General features: G+C 36.9%; 1 protein-coding gene across 3 annotated transcripts in view; it reads right to left on the bottom strand.

The window, feature by feature from the left end:
* Positions 1-16,845, bottom strand: part of MANBA (mannosidase beta) — a 135,866-nt gene that overhangs the window by 29,671 nt on the left and 89,350 nt on the right. For all 3 annotated transcript variants that reach the window (XM_074228778.1, XM_074228779.1, XM_074228780.1), the window contains 2 exons: positions 5,976-6,194; positions 2,054-2,218 (listed from right to left, as the gene is read on the bottom strand). In XM_074228778.1, the coding sequence (XP_074084879.1) occupies positions 2,054-2,218; positions 5,976-6,194 (384 nt within the window). The remainder of the gene's footprint in view (positions 1-2,053; positions 2,219-5,975; positions 6,195-16,845) is intronic.

Below are 16,845 nucleotides of genomic sequence, written 5' to 3'. Positions count from 1 at the left end.
AGTTCCAAGGTATCACTACAGAATCAAATTCATAGCCCAACATTTAATATTATTATACTGCCAATTTTTTAGAACGTATTCACCCAATACCCACTGTAAATAATTCCATTTGTAAATCAGACTTCTAATTATGTTGGAACCAATGCTAATAAATTCAGAAAAGAACAGTTGATTCTGTCAACCCTTGGTTGGGTAATTTATATTAAGTTCCTTCTATCAATTTCAGCATTGTGTGCTTTGGAGATCTTCTCATGCTTTTATCTTTATCCTGGTCTACCTCCTATAGATACACCATTTCATGGGGGAAGCAATGTCAGCCAGAAGTAGCCATGGTGTAATAAGACCAGCCTGCTCTCCAAATCACTTGGCCTAGGTCTCTCCCCTTACTTTCATTCCTAAATAAAAGCTGCTTCCTGTGTGAGACTTCTAGAGAATAAAGTAACAGAGTTCTAACAGTTTTGTGAAATAATAGGGGAAATAGTCTGAAAAAGATCTAAAAAAGGCTCAAATCAAGAAAAGGAACAAATATAAAAAAAATAGACATTTCCCCTATCAAGGACTATATGCAAATACTACAGACTATTAATACAGACTATTAATACAGAGAAGCACTTGATTATTTAATTTGCAGATATCCCAAACTCAATCAAAGGAAAGTATAATTATCAAAAGTGAGGCAGCTGGGTGGCACAGTGGATACAGCACCAGCCCTGGAGTCAAGAGGACCTGAGTTCAAATCCAGCCTCAGACATATAATAATTACCTGTGTAACTTGGGCAAGTCACTTAACCCCATTGCCTTAAATAAAAAAAAAGAAAAAAAGGAAAATACAAAGTAATGGAATAAATTAGTTCATGTGTAAAAGGTTAAGAGGAGGAAAAAATAGATGTTTAGAATAAAATAAGGGGGAAAAAAAGAACTATCACAGGATAAAAAGGACCTAAGAGAGTAATGGTTTCAGGAGAACTAACTCAGGAGAAGCAAAGGTGGGAAAGGGGAAGGGAGGTACAATGCCAAAGGTCAAACGGCTTGGTCTTTGGAATAAAGCTTGATCAAAGAGAGAGGGAAGGCAAGGAAAAGACCCAGGCCATGTGATATGGAGAATAGAATAACTCCTATTAGGCCAAGGAGGCTTTTACTTTGACATCATTTTTACTATAAAATTATGCCTCTATAAAAGAAGGAACAGGGAAAAATAAAAGGAAGATAAAATAAAAACTTTAAAGATCATAACATGGAAGTTGATAGGAGATCAACTCTTTCTCCCCTTGAAGTAATATTTCAGAATATGATATGAGATGAGTATCTTACACCAACATGAATATTAAAGGATGGGTATACAACCTGAATATTAAAATTGGAAAAAATCATTAGTAAAATAATAACATAATCAGATCTCATTCTTTTCACAATTATGGCAAGGGGAAAATTTGGAACTAAAATAAAGAAACACACACACACACACACACAAAAAGACCATTTTGTATTATGTAAAACTAAAAAAAATTATATTAACAAAATCAATGCAATCAGGATAATTATGCAAGTGATCACTGGGAAAAATCATTGCATCATATATTTCTGATAAGTGACTGATATTCAAGATATACAGGGAAGTAATATAAACAGACAAGAAGGACTGTCATTCTTCAATTTATTTGGAATCAAAAGATATGAACAATTAGTTCTTAAAAGAAAAAAACTGGAAACCATTAACCACAACAGGGAAAGAGTGATTCAAATCACCAAAAAGAAAAATGAGAACTAAAACCACTCTTGTGTTTTCATCTCAATCAGAACAAACTGATTGAAATATTCTTCCAAACCTGTCAGGCTGCTTCTCCCTCTGTGAGAGCATAAGCAGGGTAAAATCTGTTAGAAAAAAATTCTTGCTGTACTGCTCAAATATTTTTGCCATTCCCTAATTATTCTGAGATTCACAAATCATTTGAATTGAAGTGAATATATTTTATCACAATCCAAAAAGAGATCAGTTGTCAAATATTCCTCTATTTCCTTTTCATTCAATTGCAAGAGAAGAAGAAAGCCTCACCTGTGTAAGGTAGAGTGTATCTTTGAACATAATCAATGGATCCGAGTTTTGAGGAAGCTTGAAATGGATAGCAGCCTGGACAAGCATCTCAATATTACCATTTTCATGATGCTGTCGATGCAAGGAGAAACTGCTATTGTAAGACCAATCTTCAGCAGAGGAGACCTTTTTATGGGGGAAAAAGGGAGAGAGAAAAATCAAGTCAATGGTAACAAAAAATACTCTTCAACAGGTTGAGGATAATGACTTTGGGAAACACCCTAGACACTGCAAAAAATGTTCATATGTACTCTCAGTAGTGAAATTTTCACAAATGTTTTCAATTTTCTGATTCTACAATCTTATCAGTAATGGACAAGCCTAAAGCAAATTGTCATTTGGGATCCTGAAAACCAGTATTAGTAAAAACTAGGCTTGTATGCTTAAATTCTTTGCAGGATTAAGGAAAAGTGCTGCTATACAAAGTAATATTTTGCCAATATCTAATAAAAACTCCCTAGATGTTTAAGGCTATACCGTACTTTTCAAAATATAATTTTGTTTATGTAAGTCAAAGGAGTCAAATAATGAATGAAAAATGATAATAATGAATGAAAATCAACATACAACAAAAATTAATCAAAAATATGAAACAAACAAAATTGTACTATCAAAATGGTAGATGTCTCTGAGTTTGTTCATCTTTTCTACACTAATTCTTTTCACTAAATTTTTAAAAATTTACTACTGAAGTTACAAACAAATAACAGGGAGATGTAACAGTGATTTTATCTTCAAGTGAAAGATGTTGGTTTGAAAGAAAGCCAGGTTTAGAGGAGAAGATAATGAGTTCTATTTTGAATATGTTGAGTGGGACATGCATAAATGCTATCAAGGAAGAAATATGTAACAGGAAGGTGAGAAAACATGACTGGTGGGCACAACAGAAATGAGGGCTGGCTATATAGATTTGGGCATGATTTGTATAACAATGACCACTGAATGGACTGGTGTTGATGAGATTTCCTAGGACACTGCATATAGAAAAAACTCAGGTACAGGACAAAACTCTAAGTAAGGCCTACAATAAGAGGATAAAAGATAGAGAAGACTGACAATTAAATGTCAGATGAATAGGAGAAGAACCTGGAGGATTAGCTCTTTTGACGCAAAAGGTAATTTTGTCATTCTGATTGATTTATTGAGGAAAAAAATATACCATGTCAACTGACAAAGCTTATTAGTCTTGTCCTTTAAGATATTCCTAAATTCTGGTTCTTCCCTCCCCACCCCACCCCAGATACTTTAGAAACTGCTATTCAGTTGTTTCACTTATGTCTAACTCTTCTTAACCCTATTTGAGATTTTCTTAGCAGAGATACTGGAGTAATTTCCCATTTCCTTCTCCAGCTCATTTTTCAGATGAAGAAACTGAGGCAAACAGGAGTTAAGTGACTTGCCCAGGGTCATACAGCGGTCAGTGTCTGAAACCAAATTTGAACTCAGGAAGAGGAATCTTTTGACTCCTGGCCCAGGATTCTATCCATTGTATCACCTAGCAGCCCCTTGGATTCTGTTTCTATACCTTCAAATAAAGAGGGAAAAATTTTAACTACTAACTAAACTTTCATTTTCAGAGGAATCAGTGTGAAACCCTGAGAAAGGACTAAGACCTCCTTTCCTGAGGAGTCTTGGAAAACCGAAATAGCTAATTGTCACAGCAGAAAGAATCTGTGAGAAATAAAGGTTAACTGCCATGTGAGTGACTTGGAGAAGCCTGAAAAGATGTTCTGAGAGAATTAAGTTTAATTTGTTCTATAGAAAAGAGAATTTCCTTTGAGGAACTGAGAGACAAAAACAATCATCCTGAGAGATGATCTCTTGAGAGAACTAGGTATAGTTAGCCTAGAGAAGAGAAAAACTCAAGAATAGATGTAAGAGCTGTCTATAAATATGAGAAGCTGACATGGGGTGAGATGAAGGAGGGTGATTGTTCGTTTTTACCCCAGAGGACCAGAACCAGGAGTAAAGAGGCCCAACAATAAGAACTGTCCAAAAGTGGAAATGCTGACGCAGAAAAGGTGACATAGATAGGGTTGTTATTTGTACGAAGAGATGTTCCTTCTGATGAGTAACTCATTAAACCATTATATTGATGGTTAGACAATTGAGAGAAAGGTTTGGATAGATTGTCTGTCACCAATTTGTTGTCAGGAAATCATATACTGGAACCCTGACTGGCATAACTGGAGTGCCGTGGTGCCTGACTGACATGGAAGGGACCCACATCCATAAAGCCAAGGACTCCCAGAACATTTAGACATCACCAATTTCCGATCAAATCAAGCTAAGGGTCTGGAAAAGGCAGAGAGATGGATGCACAACATTCCTTATAATGTACAAGTCATGAAGGACAATTACCACTACCACTACCATTAATACCATTAATACTATCAGATGTGGTAAAGTATCTTCAAATTCAGTGATTCTGTGAAAGGTAAATTGTTGGACTATGGGCCCAGTGTTCTGGAGGTGCTGGCAGCTATAGCCCCAGGGGAAAAAAGAAAATTAGACTTTTCTAGCTGATGGCTTCTTCTCCTCGCCTTTGAAGTGACTGACTCTAGTTGTGAAATTTCTCACATCTAATATGCTGCTGAAATATTTATCTGTCTTTCTATCATTTGTTACTATTAATAAGTTATAGAGCCAGCAACAACATGACAGTTGTCTAGACTATGAAATCAGGATTCGAAATACAAAGAAAAAGTTTATAGGAAGTTTCTTAGATTTTATTACATCGAAAACTCAGAGCTAATGAATTTAGTAAAAATAGCTTGTATTTTTTAAAGTACTTTCTGAGGTAATGCCCATTCATACACAGATAGCTAGATTCTTGAGGCTGGAAAAGGTAGCTGTCTGAAGTAACAGGCTGAAGGGTAAAGATTTGGTGTATTTGTTTTCCCCAGAACATTTGTGAGATTTTTGTGCATATTACTCAGCAGAACACAACCATGTCCTAGGACTGAGACCAGAAATGGTGGTTAGTGTAAGGACTAGTTACATACACTCAAACTCTATATCAATGAGCTCATGGGTTCAGAGTTCATCTTTATCTCTATCCCTGTTTATATGAGCAGTCTAACATCAGGAATATATACATGTGGTAGGTACAAAGGAAAGAATGCTGGCTCTAGAGTCTGAAGATCCAAGTTCAATCCCCACTTTTGACACATTATACTTGTGTGACTGTGGACAAGTTTCTGAGTTTCAGATTGCTTGTCTGTCAAATGAGGGGGGAATTTAAGATTCCTTCTAGCTTCAGAGCTATGATCCTACAATTCTGAAAAAAAAAATCTGTGGAGTTAGAAAGTTAAATTCACCAACCACAATGTCCAAAAACCAACCTGAAAAAAGGTTGAAAATATGAAACAAAAATGCAAAAAGCATTCACTTAGCCCACAAACCTATTTTACTGAGTGAAGTTATGCAAATATTTATATGCATTATATAGCCACATCCAAATATAAGAGAAAAAAGATATACTTATAATAAGTGGTTTATCTGAATAATTTCTCTAATGTACTGACTTGAGCTTTTCAGATATCAAAAATAAGTAAATAAGTAAAAGGAAACATAATAATATTTCCATGCATAATAAGTAAAAGGAAATAATATTGAAGGGAAAAATGTTGAAAGTACAACAAAATAAAGTCTTTAATAAATGTTTACTGAATGAATTCAAAGAATACTATTTAGAGGACTTACTTTACATCATAATGTAAAAAAAATTATTTCTTCTCATTTCTTTCTCTAATGCCTCCTCTAAGTAAAGAAAATGAATGTTATGTCGCCTGCTGGTCACTGTCATATGCTCCTTGCAAATGTGCTCCATGTCCTACCACTCTGACTCTCTGATGCAAGAGAAAATGAAACACAAATTTACCTTTTCCAGTGTACTGAAGGAGGGCCAGGATTGATATCCATATTCAGAAACAAATCGAGCTTTAGGAAATATCTTCCAGTTCCAGCAGTCACTGACATAGTCATAAAAATGTACATCGCCATAATGGGTGTCATAGGGTCTTTTGGAAACCCAACCTTCTGTTATGGATTCTGCGCCATTTGTGGGGCTAGATGCAACATAAGGACGAGTCTGGTCCTCCTATATTAAATTTAAAAAATTAAAAACAAAAAAACAAAAAAAAATCAAAACAAATAAGGGTTTAAGAGCAAAACTTTCTTCTTTTTCTGAACTTTTTTTTTTTTGGCAAGGCAGTGGGGTTAAGTGACTTGCCCAAGGTCACATGGCTAGGTAATTATTAAATGTCTGAGGCCTAATTTGAGCTCAGGTCCTCCTGATTCCAGGGTCGGTGCTCTATCCACTACACCACCTAGCTGCCCCAAAAGTAAAACTTTCTTTTGGAAAAAGAAAACCCCAAATCAGCTTCCTGTCTTAATCTAAATAAAAATGTCTTCTATCTAGAATAACAAGCAGTTGATTTTAAAATAAGATAATTTTCCAGTTGTAATGAAATCTGATTCATATGCCCCTCCTCTTCACCAAAATAAAATGCAAATATCTAGACAGACTCATTTTGACTTGACATGTCTCCTTGGCCCTTAGCAAATTCCTACTTATTGATCAATTATTTTTATTATTAAAATGCACAGCAATTCCTACAACCTTATTCATTTTCCTTTATTCTTTGAAACCCATGATCAGATATATCTTACACAAGTTCAGCTATCTCCATGCAGATGACTCCCCTTTCCGTCCAGTCCTTATCTATCTCTTGAATTTAACATCACTGCCTTATTTCAGGACCTCATCATTTCTCCCTAAACTTGGACAACAATCTTTTGCTTGGTATCCCATGCTCCAGTTTCTACCCTCTCAAATCCAAAGTACACAGTTAGCAAACTTCCTATTCCTAAACTCAGGAAATGCCCAGGCCCAGGAAGCTTTAGTTGCTCACAAAATACACACTCCTCTGCCTGGCATTTAAGGCCAATCTAGCTCCAGACTCTCTCACCAGGTTGACTTCACAACTCCCCCCCCCAAAATATTGTTTCAGTCAAAACAACCTACTTGCTACTTCCTGGTCCATGATCTTTCATTTCCTCCTCTCACCCAGGCCTGGAATATTTATTCCTCCTCCTTACTTCTACCTCTTGGAATACTTAATATTTTTCTAGCTTCCAATAAAGTATATTATTTTTTTATTTATTGTAGGTGTAGAGATTGAACATATAACATAAGGGCATATTTTTTATTGGACTATTTAAGTCCTTTGTGAAATGTAAACTCCCATATGAAAAAATGTCCCAAATTACTAATGACTGGGCAAACAGAAATGGTGATTATGTACATCCATGATTTGCCCCTAATTTAATTGTAAAGATTGCTAGTCTTTTTGTTTTACATAAAATGTTTGTTCTGGGTTTTAGATAGACATTATTTAGTATATTAAGGAAAGGTCCATTCATTTCCGATAACTAATTTGTTTTAATAGAAATGGATATTGGATTTTGTCAAAAGATTTCTCAGCATTGATAAAATCATGAGATTTTTATATATTCCATTAATAAGTCAATTATTTTAGTTGTCCTTATTTAGAATTAAATTTGCATACAACCTATTCACAGTATAAGATCTTTAAAATAAATCGATGCATCATTCTACTAATGCTTTAATATTTTACATGGATATTCATTAATGATATTGGTCTATAGAAAAGGTTCATAACTTGTAGTCCACAGACCCTCAAATGTCCATAAATAGAATTCAAGGGGTTTATGAACTTGAATGGGAAAAATTATATCCTTTTCACTAACCTCAAACTGAAATTTACCATCTCACTCAGCTATTTATAAGGTTTTGGGTTTTGTTTGTTTTTTTTCCTGAGGAGTTCAAAGGCTTAACCAAATCATCAAAAAAAGTCACAGAAAGAGAGCGAGTGTTTGTGAGAGAAATAGAGAGAAATAGAGACAAAGACAGAGAGTGAGGGAGACAAAGATAAGAAAAGGAAAATAGAGACAGACAGACAGAGAGAGAGAGAGAGAGAGAGAGAGAGAGAGAGAGAGAGAGAGACAAGGGAAAAGAGAGACAGAGAGAGACAGAGATAAAGAAACAGGCAGAGACAGAAGGGGGGGAGAGTGAGTGAGAGAGAGAGAGAGAAACTGATTTTTAAGAACTCCTGAAATGTGTCTTTCTTGTCTTTTTATTGATTTAGGTATCAAGAATACATTTTTACCACAGAAATAATTTAGAAGTATCTCATCATTTTCCATTTTTGCAAACAAGATATATAATATTGGAATTTTTCACTAAATGTTTGATAGAATTCACTTGTAAATTCATTTGGTCCTACAATTTTTTGTTTTATTTTGTTTGTTTTTTTAGTTCATTTTGGCTCATTCAATGTGTGTGAATGACTAACACATGGTCAATCTTCGTAAAGGTGTTATGAACAGATAAAAAATATGTAAACTTCTCAGTAATTATCAGAGTATTACCATTTCTAATTTTTCTAACATTCTACTCCCAAGTTCTTTCATGGTGTTTTTTATTAACTTTGTCTGGATTTGAAAGGGGGGCGGCAGCTAAAGACTGTTATACTTTTTCAGTTTCTCCCTATAATTTGTATTATAGTATTATAGTATTGTATATAGTATTCAGATACTAGCTGTACCTACATATCTATATTTATTTTTTCTATTACGATTGTTTAAAGTTCACTTGAATCACTAGAGATTTTATTCTCACCCCTAATTTTAAAGGTGTGTGAATCTTTATTTCAGGTGTATTTCTTGTAAACAACACACTACTGAATTCTGATTTCTAATCTATCCTGCACTCCTCCTCTGTTTTATAGATATGTTCATCCCATTTGTGTTCATGGTTATTATGAGTGATTATGTATTTTCCTCCATCTTGTCCTCCTCTCTTTTTCCCTGACCCTCTTCTTAATGAAGAATATGGTGAAAGAGGAGTATGCTTAATATTAGTGATCTATAACTAGCAACCTATTTCCACTGTTTCATCTCTTCCCTTTGACCTGCTTCTAACATAGTTTTTCTTTTTAATTCTTTCCTTTTAATGATCCTCCAAACCATCAATGTTGGAATTTGTACTTTAATTACCTTATTTTCCATCTTAAATACTCCCGCTCACTTCTCTTTTTCTGATCTTTTCCTCCCCACCATACCATTTTCTTTCTGAAATTAATGTATTCTAACACCATGCTTTAGCATCTGCTTGACCTGCCCTGACTCTACTCAAAGCTTCCATAGGATTCTAACAATCCTTTGGTATAGTCCTAGATTGAATGGAGGAACTTGTAGAAATTTCTTTTTTTTTTTTTATAATTATTCCTTCTGGCACAATTTTAGAGTTTCTCCATGAATGTCTATATGGGATTTTGGCTCCTCTAGGTCCTAAACGTGTCACCATTTCCTCACAATTCCTAGAAAATCAGAGCTGCTTTTTAGACAACAACTTAGAAACTATATCTGTTGTAATCTGGATTCTCCCCATTCGTGCATCACCCAATTTAACTGAGCAGCCTGGATCATGAATCTTCTTAGGTTTCACCTCCCAGTCTTTGTAATTTGAGAATATGAATTACCATGCCATCAAACTCTCCTGCTCACTGTGTTCTCAGTTGGCCAAGTCAACAATACATACTTTAAATAATGACCAGAAGTCAGTCCTCTTTCAGGTGGCAATATCAAGAATAATGGTGAATATATACTGAACTTCTTCCTGAGAAAACCAAACTATTCTTAACTAGTCTTACCTACTTAAAGAGAGAAAAAAATGCATTGTAAAAATAAAAACTCCATAACATTATACCAGGATTTGGGGTACCTGATCTAGCATGGTAATAAGGTAAGAATTAGCCAAAGAAAGCACCTTCACAACTTTATTCAGCTCCCATAATTTGCTCTAAACCACTAAGCAACCTCTACTTTCTTCATCAACCACATAGTTATAATAAAGAGAATTCATACTGCTCTAAACTCTTTCATCTCCAATACTAGGAATGAAATAGCTTTCACACACACACACACACACAAATCAATATTGTTTGGCTACAGGGAAGAGAGTTTCCATTTAGTGCTGTTTAAATTAAGTGGTAGAGAGTATCCCATAAGGATTCATATAGGTGCTTATTTCCTAGACTTCACAATATTTATATCAACACAGTCCCTCTGATTATGGCAATACAAATGAGAGCCACATGATAGATCTTCCACTCACGTCTCCTCAGTAGCCTTCAAAACAATGCTCAACTCTGGCAAACAGACAACAGAATGCCTGTACTCTGGCAATTAGAACAGCCTGAGTCTTAGAGAAATCTTGGACTTTGTCTCAGGAGGATTCATCCCAAGAGTTCTTAAATCTGATTACCTGGATGAGGTTGGAGATCAAAGGTAGGGGAATGGCAGGACAATTTTATTATAACTCCCATAGACTGATTCTTAATCATGTCTACCTCATGTTCAAAATATGTCTAAAGCTTTGTAAAGAAATGAAAATTATTACCCTTGAAGCCAGCAATACGCTTCCTTTCACAATCCCCAGAGCAGCTAGTTCTGCAGGTAAATTGTTTGCAGTTGGTTCGGTTGACCCAATCTATTGAACAAATTTCAAAAGTTTGAGCTGCCCAGACCTTCATGGTAACCTGATGGAGGGTAAGACTCGTAAGACTCACACCTAAAGACTTACTCTCTTCCCAAAGGTGGGATCTAATTATATCCACAAAGCAGGCAAGATTAAGAGTTCTTAAATCTGGTTCAATTGCATCTCCTTCCCTTGCTGTCTTCCTCTAGGGAATCTACTACCTAGGGAATGGATCTAGTAATGGCTGTGGGGCTAAGAATGCAAATTCTCTTTTTTTCTCCCGTAGACAAAAGGGGAGTCTCTTGTTTAGATTTTTCTAACTGATTCAGCCAACTTTTCACAAGCAAATTCTCTAAATCTCTAAGTAGATGGAACTTTGCAAATGTCAAAGTTACTTTCATTAGACAACTTTAGAAGCCAATGTTCAAATGATGTTTATATTTCTCCTGCCATTATCCTAATTCCCTGGTAAAAGCCTGTCCACCCTCTGACTGCCCACCAGAAAATGGCTCCCTTATGATTCTATTATTCATGAGAAAACTGGAGGCTTCCTTACCATTGGCACAGTTTCCCAATCCTTATTACTCCTGTTCCTATTCTCTTTCCTTCCAGTCCTAATCTCTCATTCCCCAAGGAAACCTCTGGGTCAGAGATCATACAGTAAATACCCAGGAGGGCCAGGAGACACACCGTGGTTCTATGTAGTACCTGACAGCCTGGCATAAGTACTTATTTAATAAATAAATAAAATCTGGAGTCCCCATTAACTTGCCTTTAAACATCTCTGACTCTAATTGCCTAATTGTTATTTTTTTGCTTTAATACCCCTCATCTGGAGTTTCCTTGGCAAAGAAACTACAGTGATTTGCTATTTCCTCCTCCAACTCATTTTATTGTAGAGGAAACAGAATGAAACAGGATGAAAGTGACTTACCCATGATTAAGCTAATAGTATCAGAGACCAGATTTGAACTCAAGAATGTGAGACTTCCTGACTCCAAGCCTGATGCTCTTATCTGCTGCACCATCTCACTGCCCTAAACTGCCTAATACACAGGGATAATTTATCATCATTCTTCTTTTTAAAGTCATCAATATATACCATGCATACTTGCCTTTATTTTTTTTTATTTTTTTCTGTTAACAGAAACAAATAAGGAGCTAACTCTCCAAGGAAAATGGAAGGTTTCTCTTTCTTACTCCAATGAGGACTTCCCCTACACTCTAAAGGACAACTGCAGCAATGTCCTATTTTTGGTTATCCAACCACCTGAGACTCCCAATTCTTTTGTGAAAACCTTTCTCCACCTGAATAATAAATTTACCACAAATTGGCCCAATACAGGCCAGTCCAAAGATTTAGACTTAATGTTAGAATGTAAAGAGATACTTTTAAGAATAAATGCAGGGGTGACTAAGTGACACAGTGGATAGAGCACCAGCCCTGGAGTCAGGAGTACCTGAGTTCAAATCTGGCCTCAGACACTTAATAATTACCTAGCTGTATGACCTTGGGGCAAGCCACTTAACCCCATTGGCATGCAAAAAACAAACAAAAAGAATCAGTGTAATAAAAATAACTTCATTAATAGAAAGGTATAAAAAACATATAATTCCTGAAGTTAAAAAGATAGTAGGTGCCTCACGACAAGTGAGGTACCCATATTTTGCAAGGTTCATGAATAAAATCTACATTTTTCTTTAACTCTATCAGGTTTTTCTTTCATTCATTTATAACAATTTGGGGGTTCATTAACAGGATCCACAGAACCCACTTGAGAAAGCCCTGGAAGAGACCAGAGTAAGGAGTGCTCATAGCTTGAATTCAAATCAGATCCCTGTTTCTTTTCTGGGGTTCCCTCGGGTGGATCTCTGAATGGACCTGAAACCCTGCCACTGACAGGGAGAGTAATGGAAAATTGTGGAAATGACCCAGAAAGGTAAGGAACCTTTCAGGGCTTCTAAGTTCTCATTCTAGATAATTCCAGGGAAGGAAAAACCTTGATGGGAGGCCAAGAGTCAAAAAAGGGGCCTAGGGAAGGAAGAGACCCCTCCTTATCAAATACTCAAGGAGAGGTCCTTTGGGTAGAAATCAAATACCCAAGGAGAGGTCCTTTGGGTAGAAAATTAGCTAGCTACTGTCTGGAGGTACCTTTAAACAAAGAAGAGGTAGGATTTACAGCATGCTGAATTGGGTATACTAAATTATTTCTTACTTCTTACTTCTTACTTAACTTACTTAGAAAGACATAAGAAACATAGGTGAGATCCACTGTCAATATTGCTTCCACCCCGATTCTCAGTATACTCCAAGTTCTCCCAACTGCTCCTAGAGAGAAGGAGGCTAACAGTAAAGCCCAAGAGGAAAGGGTAAGTTCAGAAAAAGGAGAAAAAGCCAATGGGAGGACAGGGAGGGGAACAGGTTATGTGAATGAAGTCAGGGCATTCAAATAGAAGATGAAATCCTTAGTAGAGGATCCAATAGAACTATCTGACCAACTGGAACAATTCTTAGGGCCCAACCTCATCACATGGGGAGAATTAATGTCAATCTTAAATGTCCTCTTCACAAGGGAAAAAAATGGGAAATGGAATGGACAAAATGAGTGTTTTAAATGTGGAAGAGCAGGATCCTTTAAAAGAGGATGCCCTGAGTTGGAGAAGGAGGCACAAGATCTTGCCCCTCATGACCTTTGAGGAAGAGGACTAGGAAACTCAAACTCAGGGGCTCTTGTTCCTCTAGCCCACAAAGAGCTCCTGGGAAACCTGGGGGTTGGGGACTACAGAGAAATGTGTTTGTTCTATGTCCTGTCTTATGTAAATGTCTGTGTTGAGTCTGAGGACCCAGCTCGTTTTAAAAGGGGGATAGCTGGGAGTTGGGCCGAGGAGTTTCAGAAAGTGGGGAAGAAGGAAGTAGCTGTGAAGCAGCCCCCACGTGGAAATCAGCCCCTCCCTCACCGAGCCAGTGGTAGCTGTGCTAGGTGTGTAGAGTTAAAACAGAAAAGGAGAGGGGGATTCTTAAAGAGAAAAAGCTGTAGTTTGGGGAGAGAAAAGTTTAAAAGAATAAAGAACCTTTAAGGGAAAGACTGAAAAGTTAGAGGAGGGAAGGTTTTGTTTTTTTTTTAATCCTTATGAGTGTCTGGGAAAGGTCCCATGATTTCTACATGGGGTGGGGGAAGGGGTGGTGAGTTGACACCTGGTGGTCTTGATCCCATCCATCATCTTGTTAAGACTTGAACTCTAGACTGAGTCTACCTAAGTGCCCCACCCACCTGTTGGGGGTGGGGAGGAGACAGGAGAGCTGTACTTAAGCCTTAAAGGGGAAAGAGACCCCTCCACAGGTGGGATATGTGATTGGGGAAAAAAAAAATCCAGGGGTTAGGAAATCTGTCCACTGCACCACCTAGCTGCCCCCAATGCTGCTTTCTGTTATATTGAAATTAATAACACATGTTGGAAATTTAAAGCTACCTAAAATGTTCTAATGGTTTTAAAGAATTCTGAAAAGTAATTCATATATGAGGGGGCAGCTGGGTGGTGCAGTGGATGGAGTGCCAGCCCTGGAGTCAAGATTTGGGTTCGAATCAGACCTCAGACACTTGATGGCTGTCTAGCTATGTGACCTTGGGCAAGTCACTTGACCCCAATTGCCTTGCCAAAACAAAAATAACCATTTGCATGCTTAGGATGGCTAGTGACCAATAGGTAAACACAAGTTTCTAAATATATGTGAACTGGGAATATTTTAGATCTATATGTATATTCCAAAGCAGTAGTTGCTTGCTTTGAAGAAAAAGCATGTAATATGAGAAAGATAAACGTAAGATAATTTGATATTTGTCTGTGCAATCTCCTGGGCAAAGGAGGCTTCTGTTGTAAGATACAACAGGCTAGAAGGAGGTTTCTCTAGCTGAGGGGAATATTATATACCATCTTTATATAGAGATAGAGTAGATATGATTGCAGACAAAGGGATGAGGTGATTATTCAACATAGATTGGTATTAGACTACCTGTTGGCTAAAGGAGTCTGTGGTACACAGAACTTATCAAATTGTTGTCTAAAGATAGATGACAATGGGCAAGTGGTGAAGGAGATTACCAGGGATATCAGAAAGTTGGCACTGTTCCATTCCAAACCTTGTCAAGCCCATTCAATCTCTCTTGGATGAGTTGATTTACTGGTTTATGGTGAAAACAGTTGCTGGGTATCTTACTATTGGTCCTAAGTGGGATAACCCTATTATCTGGGTGTGTCCCCCATGTACGATCCAGTTAATAAATTCTATCAGTAAATTAAAAAAAAAGATAGTAATTCATATAAAATAGGTATTCCCATAATTCTCTGCACTCACCAAGGCAACCAGTCATGCTATATCAACAAGACATTCCCTACAGAGCAGAGGAATGCTTTCTAAAAGCCTGGACACCAATTCCTCGGAGGCTAAATTTCTTTTTTTTTTTTTTAAATTTTTTTTAATATTTTAGTTTTGGGTTTTTTTTTCCCAAGGCAAATGGGGTTAAGTGGCTTGCTCAAGGCCATACAACTAGGTACTTATTAAGTGTCTGAGGCCAGATTTGAACTCAGGTACTCCTGACTCCAAGGCCAGTGCTCCAATGGCCACCTAGCCGCCCCCAAGGCTGAATTTCTTCTGACTTCAGAGGCAAGGTGACAATGGCCTCACCTTCCTTTTAAAAGGGCAGTCTAGTGGGAATAAAACAAATTTTTGCTCCTCCTACAAATCCTTTCTTAACCATTTTTGTCTTAAATAATTTATGTAACATTGGCACTGATTGTTGTTGAATGTATAAAAGAATTCAAGTCATCTGATCCTAGGTTTTTTCTTGGAAGGAGTTCCTTGTTCAATCTGTCTGAGATTGGGTAATTCAAAAATCTCAACATTTATTCTGAAATATTTCACATTTCATTCATCAGTTTTGTTGAGCCTGTAACTGGGTAAAATAATTTTTATTAATTTCCTTTATTTCCTGTTCATTTGTAGTCAGTTCTTATTTTTCATCTTTAATGTTAGCAATTCAGTTTTCTTTTTAAAATGAGATCAATTAATTAGATTTAAATTAGATTAATGAATTTCATTCAAGCATACTTTTTCTCAAAAGAAAAATTAATATTCAACACATTGTTCCAAAACTGTCCTACTTTTTTTCCCTTTGTTCCATAAAAATTCATTAAAACACCTACTGGGTGGCAAACTTAAGTGCTCAGGCTAAAAGAGGAGGCCAGTGCCTGCCCTCAAGCAACTTACAAACAAGCTATATACAGGATCAATAGAAAATAATTAACAGCAGGAAGGCCCTGGACTTAAGAGGCTTCCTGTAGAACCCTGGATTTTAACTGAAACTAAGAGAAGCCAGGGAGGTAAGTAGTCATTGTGGAGGAGGGAGAGTACTCCAGGCATGGGGTACTGCCAGAGAAAACACCTCGAACCAATAAATGGAGCATCCTGTTTGTTGAACAGCTGCAAGAGAACAATGTGATGGGATCAAAGAGGACACAGGGAAGAAGGGGCAATGCTGGAGAGGTAGAAGGTGGATGGATTAGAAAGGGCTTGAATGCCAAATACAGCATTTTGTATTTGATGCTGGAGGGTTAAGAAGCCCCTGAGATTTACTGAGTGTGGAGGACGCTGGGAGGAGAGTCAGACATAAGTTTCAGGAAAATCACATGGAGGCTGGAAGGAAGGTGATCCAGGCCTTCAGCAAGGGGTGGCAGTGTCAGAGGAGAGAAGGAGGGCCATTTGAGAGCCGGCAAAGTTGAAATCACCAGGTCTCGGTGAGAGATTGGACATGGAGGGTGAGAGAACTTCAGTTTTCTCATCCGAAAAATAAATAGGAGTAAACTATACTTGTACCTACCATACAGGGCTGTTGTGAAGCTCAAGTCAGATGATGGATAATGGATAAAGGTCTTTATAAACTTTGCAATGACATCAAAGAGTGTTACCGGCTCACATCTTTTTTTCTGGTTGTATAATGCACCTTTCCACTACAGTGGAAAATATAATATACTGATGTCAAATGTACATATTTGAAGGCACGGTGTTGGAACTGGAAGGGACACTAGAAATTATCTCATCCAACCTACCATCTTAGAAGACAATAAACTTAAGACTTTTCAAAAATTGTAACTAAGTCAAGGTGATTAGAACTAATTAATGTTAAGATTA

Source organism: Macrotis lagotis, chromosome 3, assembly GCF_037893015.1.
Source record: "Macrotis lagotis isolate mMagLag1 chromosome 3, bilby.v1.9.chrom.fasta, whole genome shotgun sequence".
Lineage (NCBI taxonomy): Eukaryota > Metazoa > Chordata > Mammalia > Peramelemorphia > Peramelidae > Macrotis > Macrotis lagotis.
This window is presented reverse-complemented; position numbering and strand designations above follow the sequence as displayed.